Below are 19,925 nucleotides of genomic sequence, written 5' to 3' on the forward strand. Positions count from 1 at the left end.
TAGTTAAAGTTAAGGTACTCTTAAATGTATTTGTGTCGCACTTGGAATTCGTACACATAAATTAAGTTATTTTGAAAATATCCATTTTACAAAACGAAAATCTCTTGGACGGTAATAGTAACGGTCCTCGTGAATAAGGATTAGAAGGTACACGCTAGTAAAATCTTGTGTGACCAGACGAAACGTTCGATCAGTTCTGCAGACAATTTGAGACTCAAACGTTCCATCCAAAATTCAAAACTGTTACTATATAAAAAAAACCTCTTTTGTCTCAAACAACTAAATCTGAAGGCACATAGAAATTCTTTTTTCATCCGAATCAGGAAACAGTTACTTACTCGTGTGTATATATATATACAGATATAAACAAATTTAGTAACCAATTTTTGCATCTATACTCATAGATTACAACAAAAAAATTAAAAATCATAGAGAACGAACAAAATATATTTGGGCTTAGAGAACACATGTAATGAACTGCTGCTCAATGTCCTTCGATGAGGTTGCTTAATTCTTACCTTTATACTAGCTGTTACAATTTTTCAAATCAATTAATCCCTTATCCTTATTAATTTAAATCGTAATTTATCTATGTAGTTGCAATGGCATTATAAGCACCGTTTTATTCACACTGGAGTGTCACAAGGTTTTAAGAGTGTGTGTTCCGTTTCACCTCAAAATTATATATTTAGGTTAAACACTAGTCAACGTGTAGACATTTAAATGTTTTAACTTTCACGAAATGAAAAATTATATACATAGCATAATTACGGCATGATAAGCTGCCAAATTAAAATTGTTGAGGTTTTTTTCTCCCGTAAAAATAAGAAGAATAGAGGGGAATAAATGACAAACTTTTCAGGTTTAACGGCAGTAATACTTGCTACTTCATGATTTGATAAAAACCATTTTTAAAAAAAGGTTCTTTAATTTTACCTGGTCCTTCAAAATTTGTGAGCAATTCGACAGTCAAGGAAATTAATATATATATATATATATATATTCCCCTCTATTCTTCTTATTTATACGGGAGGAAAAAAAACCTCAAATATTATATATATAGTAATATATAGTAATATATATATATATATATATATATATATATATATAGTAATATATATATATATAGTAATATATATATATATATATATATAGTAATATATATATATATATATAAATATATATATATATATATATATATAGTAATATACGTACAAACGTTATCCATTAAACCTAAAAAGTTTCAGTTTCTGTAATCTTTAATAATAAAAATAAATAAAAATGTAAATTTGGCAGCTAATTATGCCAAACGTAGACGATGTGTACGCCCGGATGAAGTCCACACATTTAAGTAGTTTCTGAGAATTGCCACTGCCTCGCGTATTTGTTATGAGATTTTCAGTTACCCACACAGCTATGGTAGCACAAATATGCACGAAGGCAATATGCTCGACTCCCTACACAAATGTCTATACATTATCTAGAAGCTTAAAATTTAGAGTTTGTATGTTAATTGTTTTCCATTCTTTTATACCGCATAATTTTTTATTTTGCCACTGCGTAACCGTTAAAACTTAACGGAATTACAATTAGCATATCAAAATATTTTTTCCTGATATTTCTGCATATTTACTTTGTGTATGGACGGAGATGGATACAAATTAGTTCGTAGCATCTTACAGCTAAATATAGCTTTTTTTTTTTTTTTAGCCCAAAATGACAGTTGTTAAGAATTTTTGTTAATATATTACACCATCAAAGAATAACATTGCACAATGGGATAAAACACATGTCAACACTTTTAAACAATCAATTTAAATTTACTGGGGGAAATACATCACCGTATAAAATAATGAATTGACTGCAAGTCACAGTCGTAAGTGTGAAATATGTGTTTGTAACGCATGCGAAGGTCGACCTTAAGACTATCTCTCTCTAAACTGAACAAACTCCGACAAGGCGAACCAAAACAAACAAGAACGACGAGGTCATTAAAACGCCATACGGCAACAATCATAAAAAACAAATTTCAAATGCGCCTCAAGTTCTGTTCACCATCGCTCATTCCTACCCATAGATGGGTTAAAATAACAGATAAGCTTTTCTGTAAAATTGAAATACTATTAAAATATTGCAATAAGGTAATGTTAGATAACTGAGATAATCTTAGGCAGTATGGCACAAAAAATATTTCTTTGGAAACCAGTGGCTAAGAAATAGTTTATAATACTACAAGAAAAATATTGTAACTTTGTACAACACATGGCTACGGTTATTTTTGCCTATATATGAAGTACGTTTTTCGAGATAATACTGAGTATTACTTATAAAAATTTGCAAAATTATATTTTTGATTAATGTTTCATTCAAGCAAAATTTTTTAAACAACGTAAAATTAATTGAATATTCAATAATTGGACTTAATTGGGTTATACCATGATTTTTTATGCGCGCAGTTAATACTGAAAAGCTATTGAGGGAAAAGTTTACAAATAGGCTTAACTCTAACTATTAGAGACACTGGGACAACACAAAGCATAAATGCCCGGGTAAGAATCCGAACCCAGTATATCTGTGCAAACTATTTTGTAGTGATACTGTTGTTTTCTGTAAAAGCATGATTGTAAAATTTCTGTAATTTTTACCATGAATATTTTGGTTCCGTTTACAAAAAAAAATTACAGTGCATTAGTTAACAACTTCTTGCATAAAAAAATTCGTACTGGGTCGACTTGCGAAAGGTTCGTGCGAAGATAAACTCTTTGCGGAACGGTAGCCTTGGGAAAATTAAATGAAGTTTTCCGGCGAACGCTTCACGTTTATTCGTCACGCCTCGTGCCTCGTTGTCTGGGGGGGGGGGGGGGGGGGGAGGAAATAAAAAATACAAACGAGTTGAGCACAAACGGAACTAGCCTCTTTCTGTCTTCGTGGACGTGAAATCAAGATACAGTACACAATAATTATGAAGTGAAAAAGTACTCAAACTCATCACTTAACGCTTCTTTAGCAATTTTTTTTATTCGACTCTCACACTGCTCACTATATAATCTATTTATGTGCCACAAAAAAAGGTTTGTATGAATACGAACCTCAGCAAACGAAATTTTTGTTCAACGTGTAAATGTGCAGAAAAACCAAGTTTGAAGCGACATTGAAATAGTGCAAGAACTTCTTTGATAATGACTCTAGTACTATTGCTGTAAATAAAAGTTTCTGTCACTAAAAAGTTATGTCTTGTAGAGATAACATATAAAAAATCTAAATAGTTATCATATTTTAAATCAGATTTATGTTTTTTTTCAAGCTATACAGAATACTTGTTTAAATATTAATTTTTTTCTAAAAATATAGTTAGTACAGTACATACACTATAAAATTTATTTCTACTGTGGTTTATATAGAGAGATTTAGTGCATCTGTGCTAACTTTAAAACACATTCGAAAATTAAGCTGCTCGACCCGGCTTCGCACGGCTATACTTATGGAAAAAAATTAAGCCACATCTCCTATTTACAGTAACGGTAAATAAAACAAAATTCAGTGAAAATTTATTACAATGCTGTATAATGTACCGGAGAGAAAATGAATAGCACCGATGGTTTCCCGACTCGTGCACGCAACGTACAACTGATGTACCCGTACTTCGCTACGGCAGTCTACACGCAGATCACTCTTGCGCCGCTCATTATACATGCCCCTCCTTTTGGGTACGGCACTGCCGCGCGATGCCCGTTGCCATGGAGACGCAGAAGGCATGGACAATGCAAAATCCTGTTCTCATGCAGACAAAGTACCCACTGTTGCCTGGTTTTAACCACCCATGGGATCTAATTTTCGGAAAATGTCATCCTGCGTAACATAAGGAACATTTCTGTGAAGTTTCAAGTCTGTAAAAGATATATATTTGAAAAAAGGGCAATTTTTGATATTTAAAGTACCCGAAAAATTTCAACGGTGATGAGGGCTGCACTAACAATGAAATAGTCGTTGCCATAGAGACGAATAAAGCATCAACAAAGCAACAGCCGTTGCCATGGTGATTTCCTACCAAAAACTGGAAATTTTGATATATTACGCCCCCGAAACTTCCCTTGGGATCGGATTTCCGCAGAATCCGTTCTTAGTGAGCGTCTACATTTTAAAATGAGTAACTATGCTAAATTTCAAGTCAATCGGGTGTATAGTTTTAGATATCTCGTGATGAGTGAGTCAGTGAGTGATATTTCGCTTATATATATATATATATATATATATATATATATATATATATATATACAAGTCCTTGTCAGAATTGTAACGGGAGAGGAAAATTATTGATGGTCCGAAAAATGAAAATTAATTAAAAATAATAAAAATAATTCTAGTAAAAGAAAAAAAAACAAATTAAGCACAGATAGAGGAAAAAAAAACAATAGTTTAGGTTTGCGATTTAAAGTGATAAAAAGTATTTAAATACTAATTTAACTTTTATGAGAATACTGATTGCTTCGTTGTTAATATCACACGGGTGTTTTTTACTTGTATGGGAAAATTAAGAATGATAAGGCATCTAGTGCGTGGCAACAATGTTAATAGGCAATAGGAAATAAACTTCTAGCGCCTGCGGCATTGTCAACACACACTTCGTACGTGTACTGCATATTGTATCTAACCCCCTCCAACGCATTTGATTCTAAATTGTACTTTTAGTAAGGATCCCTAATGTTATTGATAATATAATATAGCCTATAGCCTTCCTCAATAAATGTACCTACTATCCAACACTGAAAGAATTTTTCAAATCGGACCAGTGGTTCCTGAGATTAGCGCGTTCAAACAAACAAACAAACCCTTCAGCTTTATAATATTACTATAGATAAAAAATTGTATCAAAGAAAATTATATTTCTTACAAAATTAAACGTAATAGCCAATGGCAATTTTTATGCCCTACTTTATACGAAATTTTACAATTAACTACAAAAAAAATCGCGTGTTTCTTGAGGTTATCGGTAACATACTAGACAGACACTGGTTTTTGTTTTACTACTTGTAAATTATATTGAGGTAATTGGAGTTTTACAGACAAAATTTCCGTTACATTTTAATTCTAAGTATATGCTAAATTAAAATTAAAATAATTTGTTTGTTAATCGTCTATTTGTACAATTTTGTGTATATTATACACAATAAATATGTTTGTGGTATATCATAGTATAAAAATTATTTACAAAATATAAAAACTTTATATATTAAATTTAAGCATGTACAATATAGAATAATTTTAAAAATAATTATCTTAGTTTACTTTCAACATGACTACGTGCACACTTGGCAATTTTCAAATTATATAACATAAATTTATATATCTGTACTTTGGAGGCAAGTAGTATAACATAGCCGGTCCTGAAACAGGCGCCAGGCGGTGGATTGAGATTGTCGGTCCGCCATCTTGGATTTGTGACGTCACGGTGGCAAAAATTCCTCAAAATTCCTCAAAAATGACTCAAAATGACTCAAAATTTCCCGTTTTAAGAAAAAATTTCCCGTTTTCGAGGGAAAAATTCCCGTTTCGAGGGAAAATTTCCCGTTTTATTCCTTAAAAATCCCAACGGCTATAAATGTCCTGATAGAGGCTTAAGCATCCTTAACTCAAGCCTCAGTTAAGCCTCTATCAGGATGTGACCTTGACCTTTGACCTTGACCCCGACGGCCATCTTGGATCCACCATCTTGGATGACGTCATTTCGTTTTCTCGAACATTCCGGCATTGTGTTATCCGCCATTTTGAATTATGACGTCATCGTTGCAATTTCCGTTACGGCCGCCATCTTTAAATTTATTATCCGATTTTAATGAAAAAAATTTTAAAATTATAAAAAAATTAAATAAAAAATTTTTTAATAACATATTTAAAAAACAAACATTTACAACACGGAGCTCGGAGTCCTCGGTTCGAACCCGACGAGTGCAAAAAAAATAAAAATGGCGACCGATCCTTCCCTCGTGGTGGAAGCAGGCATACTGACTCCCTCCACTTTTTTTCAAAGCATATATATCGTCAGGTATAGTCCATCCACGGTAACCTCCTACTTTTCTGAAGCCCTGCTTTTCACCGGATCTACTTTAATGTCACTATGTATCCTTCCGCCGTATGTAAACAAAAACATTGCCATGTGACAAATGTCAAATGGTTTGTTTACAATCACCAGCTGTCAAAACAATGTGTGTATGTATGTATATATATATATATAAAAGTAATTTGAATATGATCTAAGTATACATGCATATGTTCATAACATTATTTATGATACCCAATGGTAAAAATATTAAAAAATAAGTTTGTTAGCTAAAGAAATAACATATAATTTAAAGTAAATTTTTAGGAGAATATATAAATTTACAACATTTATGTAAGCAATAAATATCATCATTTAGTACAGTTCAACACAGTTTTCTGCATCTGAAAAAAAAAGTATTGTAAATTATACATATGGCTGTCCATCTAAGCAATCTGGAAAAGACTAAGGATTGAAGGTTTAATAAAATTAACAAATTCAGATGAAAACATTTAAAAATGAATTTTCTTCTTTTATTTAATAAACCCCTACCATTTTGCCGGTTAAGGCCACAAATAAAAATATGGTTATATACATTTTCCTGAGTATACTTATTAGACAAAATCATAATTTTATGAACAGTAAAATTGTGGTGAAGAATTGACAGTAATTTCTATACCACTTATATGCATTATTTATTTGTGGCCCTGGATGGGGACTGGCTTTTTGTTTTCCAAGTAAGTTCACTGAAAAATGAAGACACACAACAAAATAAAATGTTTCACATACACCTATACGAATCCAGAAATGAAATTTAATATTCATTTCATAATACGTGTAATATAAAGTTAATACATAAAGTTCCAGTAATCAACATACTTCATGGGAATGCATAAAAGAAAAAAAAAATGTTTCAAACCCCAATACTTACAGTTGCCCAGGTGTTTATTACATACAGACCTCAATAAGAACACCCGGGTAAATCATCAAGAGGAACTGCCAGTACTTCACTGTCTCCATCTACTTGCTGTGTCGTAACCTCAAATTCTTCGCTGTCACTGTCTTCACTTGAACTATCCTCGCCGAGGTGGATGATGAGTGGAGGAATGGTGCCGCTGTCTATGTGGACTTCTCTCTCCCAGTCTGCTTGAATTAGCTTCTCCACGTGATCCACACACCTCGCCCATCTAAAAAAATTAATGTATACAGTAAAACCTCTATATAAATGACCTGTTTATAGCAAAAACCACTCTATAACAAAATATGTTTGTTTCTGTCAAAACGGCATAGTAAACAATGCATGGCATGCTCTTTATTACATACAATTTTGAACTCACTCCACAAGAAAGTATTTTTAAACACAACAAAACTCGTTTAATGTGTTTTCCTCAACTATCAAAGCTATTATTTAATACTTGAAGTAACATGTTTTGTTTTATGTTATCTGAAAAAAAAAAATTATAGTGGTTTATTCAAGATATAATAAAGCTGTAAATATTATATATGTTATCAATAAAGGCTTAGAATGCATATGATAAAATATTTATTTCATAAGTTTTGTGTTTGTTTTTGGTTAAAATTTGTCCCAGACAAAAACAGTGAGATATAGCGAAAATTTAATTTTTTGAATAGTTTTGATGATTTACTGTATATGTATTTCACTATAATAACATAACTTTTGAAAATACTAATGTGCAAGAACTACATGTGTAAATACCTATTCAAGTTCGCTAGATGAAAATATTCAAAATTCTCTACGTTGAAATTTTATCTGAATATTGAAATCTGCCTACAGCACTGAACCCACCATAACTTTAAAGTCATTGACACAAGATTAAGCATAACAGAAAGTAATATCACAATTACTAATAAATACAAAAACTATTTATGGAAATGAAACAATTGCAAATGGACTGCAATTACAAAAAAAAAAAAACCTTGCAAATAAGTCACCACTGTTAGATCTAGAAACTACACAGATATGTATGAATCACATGGGAATAAAATTACAAACACAAACACAAACACGAACACAAACACATACATGCAACACATTTTCAAAACGACAACTACACAAATTCAAACCACTTATTTTTACCAATTGTTTTAAAGCTGTATTACTGGTATATGAATATACACAAAATGATAATCACACTATACACACACTAGCACACAAAGTTATCAAAAGGAATGGTAGGACCAGGCTGCTAGGCAACAATACTTACGTATTATGTAAAAATGTATGGTAAGGGTTTTGCTGAAGCTTGAGGAATGTTCTACAGGAAAATAAAACAATTTCTACTTCAAAAGGAATACCCCATTGGTCATGCAACATGAAAATACCTCTCTGGTGTGGAAGCATCAAGAGCCTCTTTCCAGATGGCTGCAACTGCATCATTGTCAAATCTCTTGGCCCGCCCCACGTTACTATTGTAATGGTGTTTACATTGAGCCCAAACTAGTTCGATTGCATTATAGTGGCAGTGATAGGGTGGGAGTCGTAGAATTTCGTGGCCATAGTTACGAGCCAACTCGTCTACCTCATATCTGAAAAGTGTGTTAGAACAAGGTGTATACGTAATTTTTTGCAACTATCTCACTTTTAAAGAAATGCTGTAAAAAAAACGAAATAATATACCGTATTCGGGGCTTGTTTTGTTTAGCTATTCTCAGCAGCTCCACTTTCAACAAATTATTTTCATGTTTTATCCCATTCTTCTCCAGCCACGCGATCAGTGCAGCCTTGGTCCAGTTCGTTGTAGGTGTTTTCTCAACCTACGTTGTGCCAACATTTAACTAAATACTCAAGTAGCTGATAAGAATTCATGACAGTAGAACCCTGTTACAATTTTACTGCTTATAAAGTTTTCCTGCCTATAATGTATTATTTTTCAAGTCCAATATTTTCCCTATAAGGACAATGTATTTAATTCCTGGATATAATGTTTCACAAATTATGCGTTTCGTGCTTGTAATGTTCACTTCATAAAATTTTAGAAGACGAAAAAAATTAAAAGCCTTTGTCTATACTGTCTATGTATATGTGTATGTTAGCAGTTAACTGCCTGTTGACACCCTTGGAAAACAAATAAATTCATAAATTTTAAGCCATTCTGTGTGTTTTCAAATGTATTCACTTAAATCACATGTTCAAGTGGCAAAAGAACTGGACTTAAGCATTTCCACTGTAAACACTGTCGTGAATTATGACAATTATACAGAAATATGACAATTTTACAGCAATGAGACAATGTGTAAGTAAAGACAAAGCAGATAGAAGCTGGAAGCACCATGATGTTAAAGAAAAATTGTTTTTGGCTTGCTACAAGCAAATTGGAGCATCAAATATATCTTTATGCAGCTTGTTGAGTCCATTGGCAATAAATCCACACTAAAAAGTACTAAATTGAATTTCCTGCTTATGTTTTTTTTTCTTGTAGCCCCTTAAAAACAAATTATAACAGGGTTCTACTGTACTTATGCAAAGCAAACATGTGTTTTGGCATATTGTCGTAATGAATTTCTAAATTTAACAAAGCATGTTAGTTTAGTGACTAGAAATTTTTTTGAAAATATTATTTTAATTTATTAAGTAGGGCAACAGAGCATTCATAAAGTGGGTCCTTTTACCAAACAAGTAATTATGTCATTTTCAAATGCTGTTTGCAATAAAAAAATTTTATTTGGTATTTCAAACCCTCTACTAAATTAGTTTGCACTACAATGTAATTCAATTACATCATATATATATATATATATATATATATATATATATATATATATATATATATATATCTGTGTGTGTGTGTGTGTAATCAATTTCAGCTCAAACATTATAGTTTATAAAAATGTAGTGTAGGCATACTATTAAGATAACAATTATTGCTGGCAAAATGTATTAGTCTCGAATATTCGTACTTATACACAATAATAAACACATGTAAATTTTTCACATTACAATTTGAGCAATAAAAAGACACTGCTTTACCATTGCACATACCTGGGTGCTGTGATATGAAGCATTGTCCATTATGATGACACTGGGTTCCTCAAGATGCACCAACATGTCTTCAAACCACATCAAGAAAGTTTCCCCATTCATCTCGCCATGGTAGTCTGCAGTCTTCTGACCTGAAACAAAAAGTAATCCTGCTCCTGGCACAAAGCCAGTGCGCCCTCCAGCATTAACAACAATAAACCTTTTACCATCTCCAACAGTACGTCTCTTCGCAGATTGTAGACTCTTGTCCTGCCATGACTTTGATACAGTTCCTGAAAAATATATGAAATGGAAATGAAATACTTTGTATTGGACCACAGAACAAATTTTCAAATAAATTAATGCCTTGCCTCTCTGGAAAATCCATGTTTCATCAACAAATATGAAATTGGCACCTCTTTCTTTTTCTTCTTTATACTTTCTCAAGAAATCTATTCGCTGCAATACTATGTTTTCATTCTCTATCAAAGCTTTTCGTCCATCAACAGTTTTCCATGAAAATCCCATCTTCTTTAACAATTTATGAAGACTTGATCTTCCACCATAATAATCTATTTGTCTTTCCCTGATTTCTTTCAAAATGGTGTCGACTGTAACATTCAAACCTGTAAATTTATTGCATACATTAACAATACATGAAATAACAGAGGTACACAAAACTAAGCGAAACCACAACCCCGTAGAAGATAATTTAAGTGCACAATTTACATTTATTAAATAGTTTTAATAAACTTACATTTCAAAAATACTTTTAAATTAATGGTAAACATTTACTTGGGCGGTATTTCCGAAAACAAAAGTTAAAAATCCGAAAATACCTTTATTTTATGCTCTTCAACTTCCTCTTTTCATTAAAATCGGCGGAGATTATAAATTCCAAATACTTTAGGAGATATCGAATTTTTAAATTTCAGCACAAAACCAGCGCATTCCTGTGGCGTGCGTGCACCATTGTTTCTTGTTTACGTACGAGTATCTATTTTTTTTATTGGATAATGATGTCACGTTTTTGTTCGTGATAGGCCAGAATTCAAATGAACTAATACGTGATTATTTAGTTCAATTATTGTTTAAAACGGTGTTTAATTACCGCCTCCAACTTAGGTGAGTTTTTAACGTTTCTAATTTTAAAGTCTTATTTGTTATTTTGATATTGTTGCCCAAGTAATAAGTAACAAAAAAATTTACGTGAGTTGTTACTGTACATCCTTTGTTACGGGTTTGTTAGGTAAGGTCAGTTACATTATAAATAATTTAAAACTAAAGAATAATTAAAATTAATTCACATTATTTTTAATATCACCTTAGTTTGAAAGTATTTATAATGTAACTGACCTGACTTAATCGACCATTTTAGTTTTAAAATATTAAATTAAAAAATTTGATATCTCCTAAAGTATTTGGAATTTATTATCTCCGCCGCTTTTAATGAAAAGAGGAAGTTGAAGAGCATATGATAAAGGTATTTTCGGATTTTTAACATTTATTTTCGCAAATACCGCTCAACTACATATGATGAAATTTAAAAATTCGATATCTTCTAAAGTATTTGGAATTTCTTATCTCCGCCACTTTTAATGAAAAGAGGAAGTTGAAGAGCATAAAATAAAGGTATTTTCGGATTTTTAACATTTTTTTTCGGAAATACCGCCCAAGTAAATATTTACCCATTAGTATTTCAGCATTCAATTTAGCAATCAATAAGTTACAAGCTCTACACTGTGTTGTAGGTAAATGTTTTGTATCGTGTATCCCATGTGATCCCTAGATCTTTATGCATGAACCTGTACATCCTATTGATCGTGTGGTGCATGTTTTTTTTCATTTATTCAGATCAAAGATCCTGAACATAATCAAATATTGTGGTATAGCAAAAATAATTATCATAAGTTTAATAAGACATATATATTTTCATTATTATTCAACTTTAAATCATAACTCATTACTACATCACAGGTTTTTATTTTTGGTTTTGTACAGGATTTTTAAACGTAATAAATTAGAAAAGCAAGCATCATCAATCACAGGATCAATATTTGCAGGATCATGCGATCAGGATCAATGTATCGAATCGGATACGCGATACTAAACTTTTACTGTTTTATAACCTTCTGTTACTTCATACACTAACACACAGTTTGTCTGGCTAAGTTGTGTTTTCATATGATACTTCATTACAATGAAGTAGGACTATTGTTTATAAAATAACAATACCCCTATATTTTCTAAAGGGTTAGGCGGGGCATGACACTATTTTGCAATAGAATATATATTGTACTGGACCCTGCCACACAGTACAATTTAGCCAATTAAGTATCCCAATTTTTTTTTAATAACCATGCTTGCTTAGACCACAACTCACTAATTTGTAACCAATTACTGCTAAAGCGCACAACTGGATATTATTGATACTGGAAATAGTCATTATTTAACCTTCTGATACATCATAAAAGTTGAGGTTATTTAATATGTATACTGTGTATAACGATATAAACATTACTTGTAGTTTTAGAATGTAACAATTTTCTTTCTATCTTTAACCTAACCTTAAAAGGACGTGTACGTATTTAATATTTTGCACAATATTCTATATATCAATACCATATCAATAAAGAAACCTAACAAACCACCCAAAAATGTTAAGTATTTTTAAAGGACAGATGATATCGGGAAAAAAACTGAACCGGTCAATCTGCATATGGATATATGAAATGAATACAATTAAGTAGGGCCTACCCCAGTGATATCGAAACTACTCTTCAGTATCAAATTTTTACCTTCAGCGTACATCCTGTAAATTGCATTCCTGATTGCATTTACTGTGAAATCGTCGACTGTGTCAAGTGACTTTCCTTCCTGTGGCCTTTTTTTCCTCTTTTTTCCTGGTGTTGAAACTTCTTCAATGTCTTTCTTGTAGTACCTAACCAAAAAAAAAAACATTTGTCATAACACTTTTCCGGGGACCCGTTCACAATACGCAGTTAGGCAGTGTTCCAAATATGGCATTTTGTCACAAATATTTGCTTTGTGGTCACTAAATGGAAACATTACAGACTTTGTCCACGAAATTAATGAAGTGTTTTTTATTTATTTTGTGATCTCCCAAACAGATGAAAAACTAATTAAATGCAAATTATAAAATCACTCCCTTATGTTATAGTTAAACCTATCATAAAGTTTATAAACATCGTTATAAACAAACGTGTATCACACCCATAAAAATACTTGAAAGTGCCTATATTGTTATTGTTAGGACCTGAGTAGGCCTAATATGATTTTAGGTTAAGTTTTCAACAGAGACGCCACATGGCGGTGTTGTCGCACACCAAAAAATATAAATTGGAAATAAAACACAAAAAACCTCGTGAGTTAAAACACAGGCCGACAATACTTAGGACACAGTCGATATTTTTTTTACGTGCATGAAAACGAAAAAAGCCTACTTACTTGAGAACAGTTGACTTTGCGATGTTGAGAAGAAACGCGGTCGTCTGCGTAACGTCACATTTCTTCAAGTCGCCTTTCCTAATTAAAAGATATAAGTTCTGAGCGACGTTAATGATGTCCATCTGACGCTGCGACGAAGTAGCTTTCCCCATCCCGGAACCAATTACCATTACAGCAATCACAAGAACCACACAAAATATCAAAACGATAACAAATTCCATCATTACAATAGTAGATAATAAATAATATAACAAAGTTAAAATACACAATATTAACACAAAATCCTGAAACACAAACTGTACGTTATTTCACGGTCAGTAATATATTAAAACACACTGCAAAATGGCGTACAGACTGCAGACTGCTTAAAGAGCTGCTGAAAGCGGCTGAAAGAGAAAACAAACAAGTGACTATTAACATTATTAATGCGCGACCACGGTTTCGGCACGTAATATTTTTTTACCGTTAACATAACGTTTTTATTTCACCAGAGATTTAAAAAAATGTTCAAACTTAACAAATACCCAAACAAATTCTTAAATACACGCGGAAAGTCAAAAAATATATATTTTGGCTATGGAACTATTTCGTTCTAATCATTGCCAACACACCACTTCTCTCACTGTTTCCTTTACACACATGCGAGATCATTAATATTAATAATATTGTACATAGATAGTTACTTTTTTTGTAAAATTTTATTTAACATCATTATACGGTAATTTAGTGTTAATGCATGTTTAATATGCATATGATGGAAAGTATTTTTGCAAACGAACCAAACATGCTGCATCCTGGTGTGTTTTTTCAAAGGTTCGTTTAAAAAAGTAGGAGGTTACCGTGGATGGACTATAGTATGAGGTCATGTCCGCCATCTTGCCCTCGTCTGCTGGAAGCCATCATCAGTGTATCGTCGGCGAGAGTGCGCTGACGCCATGTTAGTTTAATTCTTATCCGCTAGAGTGCAGTAATCATTTATTATTGCTGTGACACCCGCCATCTTGTCATTTGGCCGCCATCTTGAAAATCCGTAATTATTTAGCTAGAAATTCGGGAAAAATTCCAAAATTCATTAAATAAATTTGTAATCTATATACTGATTGATTAGGTCGACTAAGGTCCTTGGTACGATCTAGGACGATGCAAAAAAATTAAATATAACATCAATTTAACATAATAGTAACAGGTTCGAGGAATGAAACACCACAAGTTCTTTTACAAACATAATATGTATTACATAATTTCTATTCTACTACAGGATCATTTGCGAAAGCCAGCAATCTTATAATCATTTAGTTCCGCAGCGGTGTGAAATGACTAATTCTTAGCTCCAATCGGTTTATACTAGACAGAGTCCAGCCAGAACCTTTACAGACATAGTCAACCTCTTCTTGACAGAGTTTCTGGATACCGTTTTTAACAGTTTGCTTCACATCGTTAGAACTGTAAATTACTGCAGCCGATGTCTTGAATGCACACTTCTTCACTTTGTCATCGAACGGATATGGCTTTCCATATATACAGTCCAACCACAAGTTATATTTCAAAGGTCCGTTTGTTGCTACATCATCAGTAAGCTGATTGATTATGTCCTCTCTGATATCATCAAGAAAATTACAAATGTCTTTCGACTCACCTAACGTATTTAAATAATAGTAGTCCTTCAATGTTCCACGAAATGCAGACTGCGCTAAGTAGAAGCCATTATCGTTCACTTGTAATGCGCCGAACACAGTCTTAGGTTTATTTTCCTGTTCAGACGTCATACCAATCGGTTGCTGCACATCGGTTTTCTTGCTTGTACGCTCACGAGCCTTCAACCTAAACCGAGGAGTCGAAATTTCTGCAGGTAGTTCAGCAGTAGGCACACGGACTTCACCTTTACAGTTTTTCGCATGCCATCGCAAATTATCAATTCGAGTAAACCATTCATGACACTCATCACATCGAAACTTCATGCGAGATGGATTCTTCGTGCATTTGCTCCGCTCATGTCTTCGTGCATCATGAGCAAATGCGAACGACGTATCACAGTAGCTGCAAGGATACCGTGGTGATGAAGACGAACCTTTCAGACCCGATCCAGATACTGACGTTGCCGCAGTTGCACCATCTCCAGGCATACTCTTATGAACATCAATGCATCGTTGTTGCGCTGAAACCTTTACTTTCTGCCGAACAGAAGGACCTTTGCATGCCTTCATGTGCGTTTTCATATTATCTTTTCTGGCAAACTGCTTATGACATTTCTCACAATCAAACATTTTACGATATAGGTTCTTGGCACATTCTCTATTCTCATGTCGTCGAGCATTGCTGTTGTTTGAGAAAATCTTGTCGCAGTAACAGCACCGATGTTCGTTAGTTGTTGTCGATTCGGCATCCATTGAAGTCTCCATTGATGACGAACCAGCGTTCGTCGATTTTCCCTGTGCAGCCAGCACTAGTAGCATTAAAGTCTCTTCTGCTGGCGGTACCACGTCTGTTGAAGTCTCCTCCAGTGTTGACATCGACGTTGCCAACGGAATCTGCTCCACCATCGTCGACGCTGACGTCATGGTTCCCGCAGTCGATGGTACAACCTCCATCGAGTTCGTCGTTAAAGTCGGTAAGGATGCCATCGAGTTCGCAAGAACAGGTAATTACGTGATTAATGCACCAGATGAAACAAACTAGGTGATCCTTACACCGACGACGTCAGTAACAAACTGAGCGTCCTGTTGTCTAGGACTCGCTTATATACATGCACCGTATGGAATAATACGCTAGTCAAATCAAGAACCATTTACAATAATACTAGAGTCAAAACAACATTAAAAATAGAAGAACCATCAACGAAAATACAGCACATTTGGAAGCACCGGCAACGAAAAGGCAGCACATTTGGAAGCACCGACAACGAAACGGCAGCACATTTGGAAGCACCGACAACGAAAAGGCAGCACATTTGGAAGCACCGACAACGAAAAGGCAGCACATTTGGAAGCACCGACAACGATAAGGCAGCACATTTGGAAGCACCGACAACGAAAAGGCAGCACATTTTGGACGCACCGACAACGATAAGGCAGCACATTTGGAAGCACCGACAACGAAAAGGCAGCACATTTGGCAGCACCGACTACGAAAAGGCAGCACATTTGGAAGCACCGACAACGAAACGGCAGCACATTTGGAAGCACCGACAACGAAAATGCATAAATTTCTGGCTTGTACAAGAACTCTATCTTTGCTCAACAATGATAAGTTTACAAGCTAGCAGAAACTGTTTATGCATTTTTTTTATTTTTTTTATTTTTTTATTAATTTATTTTTATTTTAAAATATTTTTTCTTGTAATTTTATGATATCAAAGAAAACATGTGGTGGTTTTCTCTGTGTGCTTCCGATTATTATTGTTAATATTATGGTGGTTTTCTCAGTGTGCTCCTGATTATTCTTGACAATATTTTGATGGTTTTTCCCGTGTTCTTGCAATCATTCCTGTGGTTTCTTCAAGTGTTTCTGACTATTCTGAGAAACCGCTCTCTGCATGGATTTTTTTTGGTCTAATGAGACATGTCATTTTATTTGGAGTTACATTTAATTCGATAATTTCTGCTACTAAATCAAAACTTGCAATATTTTTATCAGGTGGAATTAACAAATATCATTACTCAGTCAAATTAATATTACGCCATGAGACATCTGTGGAGCACCAACATGCAAGACGAACTTCCTTTTCCTTGGAGTCTAGCGAAGCCATCCTTCTTTTGCGATCGTTAGTGAGCATCCCGCATCCCGCATAAAATAACTAAATATTATTTACCTGCAAGCAACATGTGGCGACATCTGTTGTTGAAAAGCAGAACTACATGCATAAAGTACTTTTGCATGAGATATATTAATTCTCGCTGATTAAATATGAAAAAATTTCTATTTAAGTATTGAATCTAATTTAAAACACTCAATTGGTATCTGGCATTAGTCTCAGTAACTAATATGAATTCCGATTTGGGATCTGACGCTGTATCGAAAGAACATAGGTGTAAGTTTTGCAGTAAAGAGTTTATCTTGAGAAAGAATAAAAGACAACACGAGAAGAATGACTGTGTTAAAAATCCACTGCGCAATATGATAAGTTGTGTTCGATGTAGCAAGTCGTTTACGCGGAGAGAGAGCCTAAAAAGACATGGCAGAACTTGTAGCGCCAAGCCTGCGTACAAGCTAGAGGACAACGATGAATCTACTAGTCTAAGGAAGAGTGATCTGCATTACGACAATAATTTTCTTGGCTCTTCCGATCTCGACAAAGAACTTAAATTGAAGAAGGTTGATGATTTACGGAAGAATGAAGACAATGGAAGAATCCTTAACGTGAAAAGTGAGAATATATTCCAGCCGAATTCAAGTAGATCTTTCCTACTTTGTAAAAATGATGGACTCCTAAAAATGAAGCATGAAGACGATGAAGACACTTCAACATCATCAACATCGAATTATTACGGTAAATTGGGTGAAGACGATTCCTTCTACGGTGATTGTTACAGTGACTCTGAGGCTGTTGACAAAGACATAGACTATGATGAAGCACCTAAAGCTGCCAAGATCGAAGAATGTGGCGGTGTCCTGAGACCGAAACGATGGAAACGACGTGATATATTAAATAAATCTGATCAAGCTTGTGATGATCACCATCTCAAACATGAAAGTTACCCTGAGGTTGGTGGTAAAACGGAAGACATCAGAGATCATAATATTTATTATAAAGGTGCAAGGAAGATGGTGGTAGAAGAGAATGATTATACTTCATGGAAAGATCCAAACATATTGGTTGACCGGCTAAGACTTCTACATGGTTCGCTTTGTGCAGGAAACTATTCGTGCATCAAAGAAATATCCTTCATACTCAAGGAACTGAGGAATGCTGGCTAGATACAATAATGGCTTTTTTTTACTTGCATTTGTATAATGTAAAGCAATAAAATAAATAATTTAAATTATAAGAATTTAATGTTTTTATTTTTGTATTCTGATTTCTAACTAAGACTTAGATCTCGTAACTTGTGCTTCCTTTTAGCCTTTTTTTGTTGATGGAGCTTCCAAATGTGCTGCCTTTTCGATGATGGTGCTTCCAAATGTGCTGCCTTTTCGTTGTCGGTGCTTCCAAATGTGCTGCCTTTTCGTTGTCGGTTCTTCCAAATGTGCTGCCTTTTCGTTGTCGGTGCTTCCAAATGTGCTGCCTTTTCGTTGTCGGTGCTGCCAAATGTGCTGCCTTTTCGTAGTCGGTGCTGCCAAATGCGCTGCCTTTTCGTTGTCGGTGCTTCCAAATGTGCTGCCTTTTCGTTGTCGGTGCTTGCAAATGTGCTGCCTTTTCGTAGTCGGTGCTTCCAAATGTGCTGCCTTTTCGTTGTCGGTGCTTGCAAATGTGCTGCATTTTCGTTGTCGGTGCGTCCAAAATGTGCTGCCTTTTCGTTGTCGGTGCTTCCAAATGTGCTGCCTTTTCGTTGTCGGTGCGTCCAAAATGTGCTGCCTTTTCGTTGTCGGTGCTTCCAAATGTGCTGCCTTTTCGTTGTCGGTGCTTCCAAATGTGCTGCCGTTTCGTTGTTGGTGCTTCCAAACAGACCCGTATCAAGCCTCTGCGAGGCCCCTGGCATTTTCCCGAAAAGAGGCCCCTTTCGCAGGAGTGAACATACCCCAAGCAAAAAAACAGGGGGTTCGGGGTCATTCCCGGAAAAATTTTTATTACAAGGTGCAAAATGGTGCTATTATAGGTGTTTATTAAAACCAAAATTTTGAATATACAGTTGGAAGAATTGCAATATTTTCTGCTGATGTTAATTTTTACACGAATAAATAATAATTTGTATTACATTAACTTAAGTTCAGTTCCTGTGATACAAAAAAAAAACAATACAATTCCAACGGTTTTTCACTAAAATAAAGGTTTTACATTGAAAAAAATACACTGTAAGTCTTTCACTATATATTTATTAATTTTATTTATACTTATACTTAACGGAACTAAGTATTATTAATGTTTATATCAGATGACATCAAAACATGCAGTAATAATTAACCTATAATTGTTTTTAAACTATTCAATCTGCGAGTGATTAATTTCTGAAGTTATATTGAAATTAATTAATGGTATTTACTACTGTAAGCTATAACAATACCCATTTTTATTTCAATAATGCAAAAAAGTGTTAATGAAAGCGTGAACTTCAAAATCAAGTATAACTTCCCCTTTAAGCACTAGCACCAAAGTCTACTTCAAAGTTTTCAACCTCTTGCACATAATGTCTATGCCTATCAATAATTTAAATAGGCTTCTTTCTACATTTTTTTGAGGCAAAGTCTTTGATGACATCACTAAAGTCTAGCGTTCTAAGTATGTCACATTCCACACTGATAATGCTCAAACTGTTTAATCTTTCTTGTTGCATAGCACTTCTTTTT

At 34.0% G+C, this 19,925-nt stretch overlaps 1 protein-coding gene across 4 annotated transcripts; it reads right to left on the minus strand.

Annotated features, from left to right (window-relative positions):
• Window positions 1–6,047: 6,047 nt before the first annotated feature.
• LOC134539547 (uncharacterized) lies at window positions 6,048–14,088 on the minus strand. 4 transcript variants are annotated; one of them, XM_063381672.1, is made up of 6 exons: window positions 13,485–14,079; window positions 12,815–12,957; window positions 10,388–10,642; window positions 10,244–10,309; window positions 10,038–10,168; window positions 6,048–7,224 (listed from the first exon to the last, which is right to left on the minus strand). In XM_063381672.1, exons 1-6 carry the CDS (start codon window positions 13,706–13,708, stop codon window positions 7,111–7,113), a joined length of 933 nt encoding a protein of 310 aa, XP_063237742.1. In that variant the 5' UTR covers window positions 13,709–14,079; the 3' UTR covers window positions 6,048–7,110. The 4 variants fall into 4 exon arrangements, with proteins under 4 accessions (XP_063237742.1, XP_063237741.1, XP_063237740.1 ...); XM_063381671.1 differs by having other exon boundaries at window positions 10,038–10,309; window positions 13,485–14,087; XM_063381670.1 differs by having other exon boundaries at window positions 10,244–10,642; window positions 13,485–14,087.
• Between the last annotated feature and the right edge of the window lie 5,837 nt (window positions 14,089–19,925).

Source organism: Bacillus rossius, chromosome 15, assembly GCF_032445375.1.
Source record: "Bacillus rossius redtenbacheri isolate Brsri chromosome 15, Brsri_v3, whole genome shotgun sequence".
Lineage (NCBI taxonomy): Eukaryota > Metazoa > Arthropoda > Insecta > Phasmatodea > Bacillidae > Bacillus > Bacillus rossius.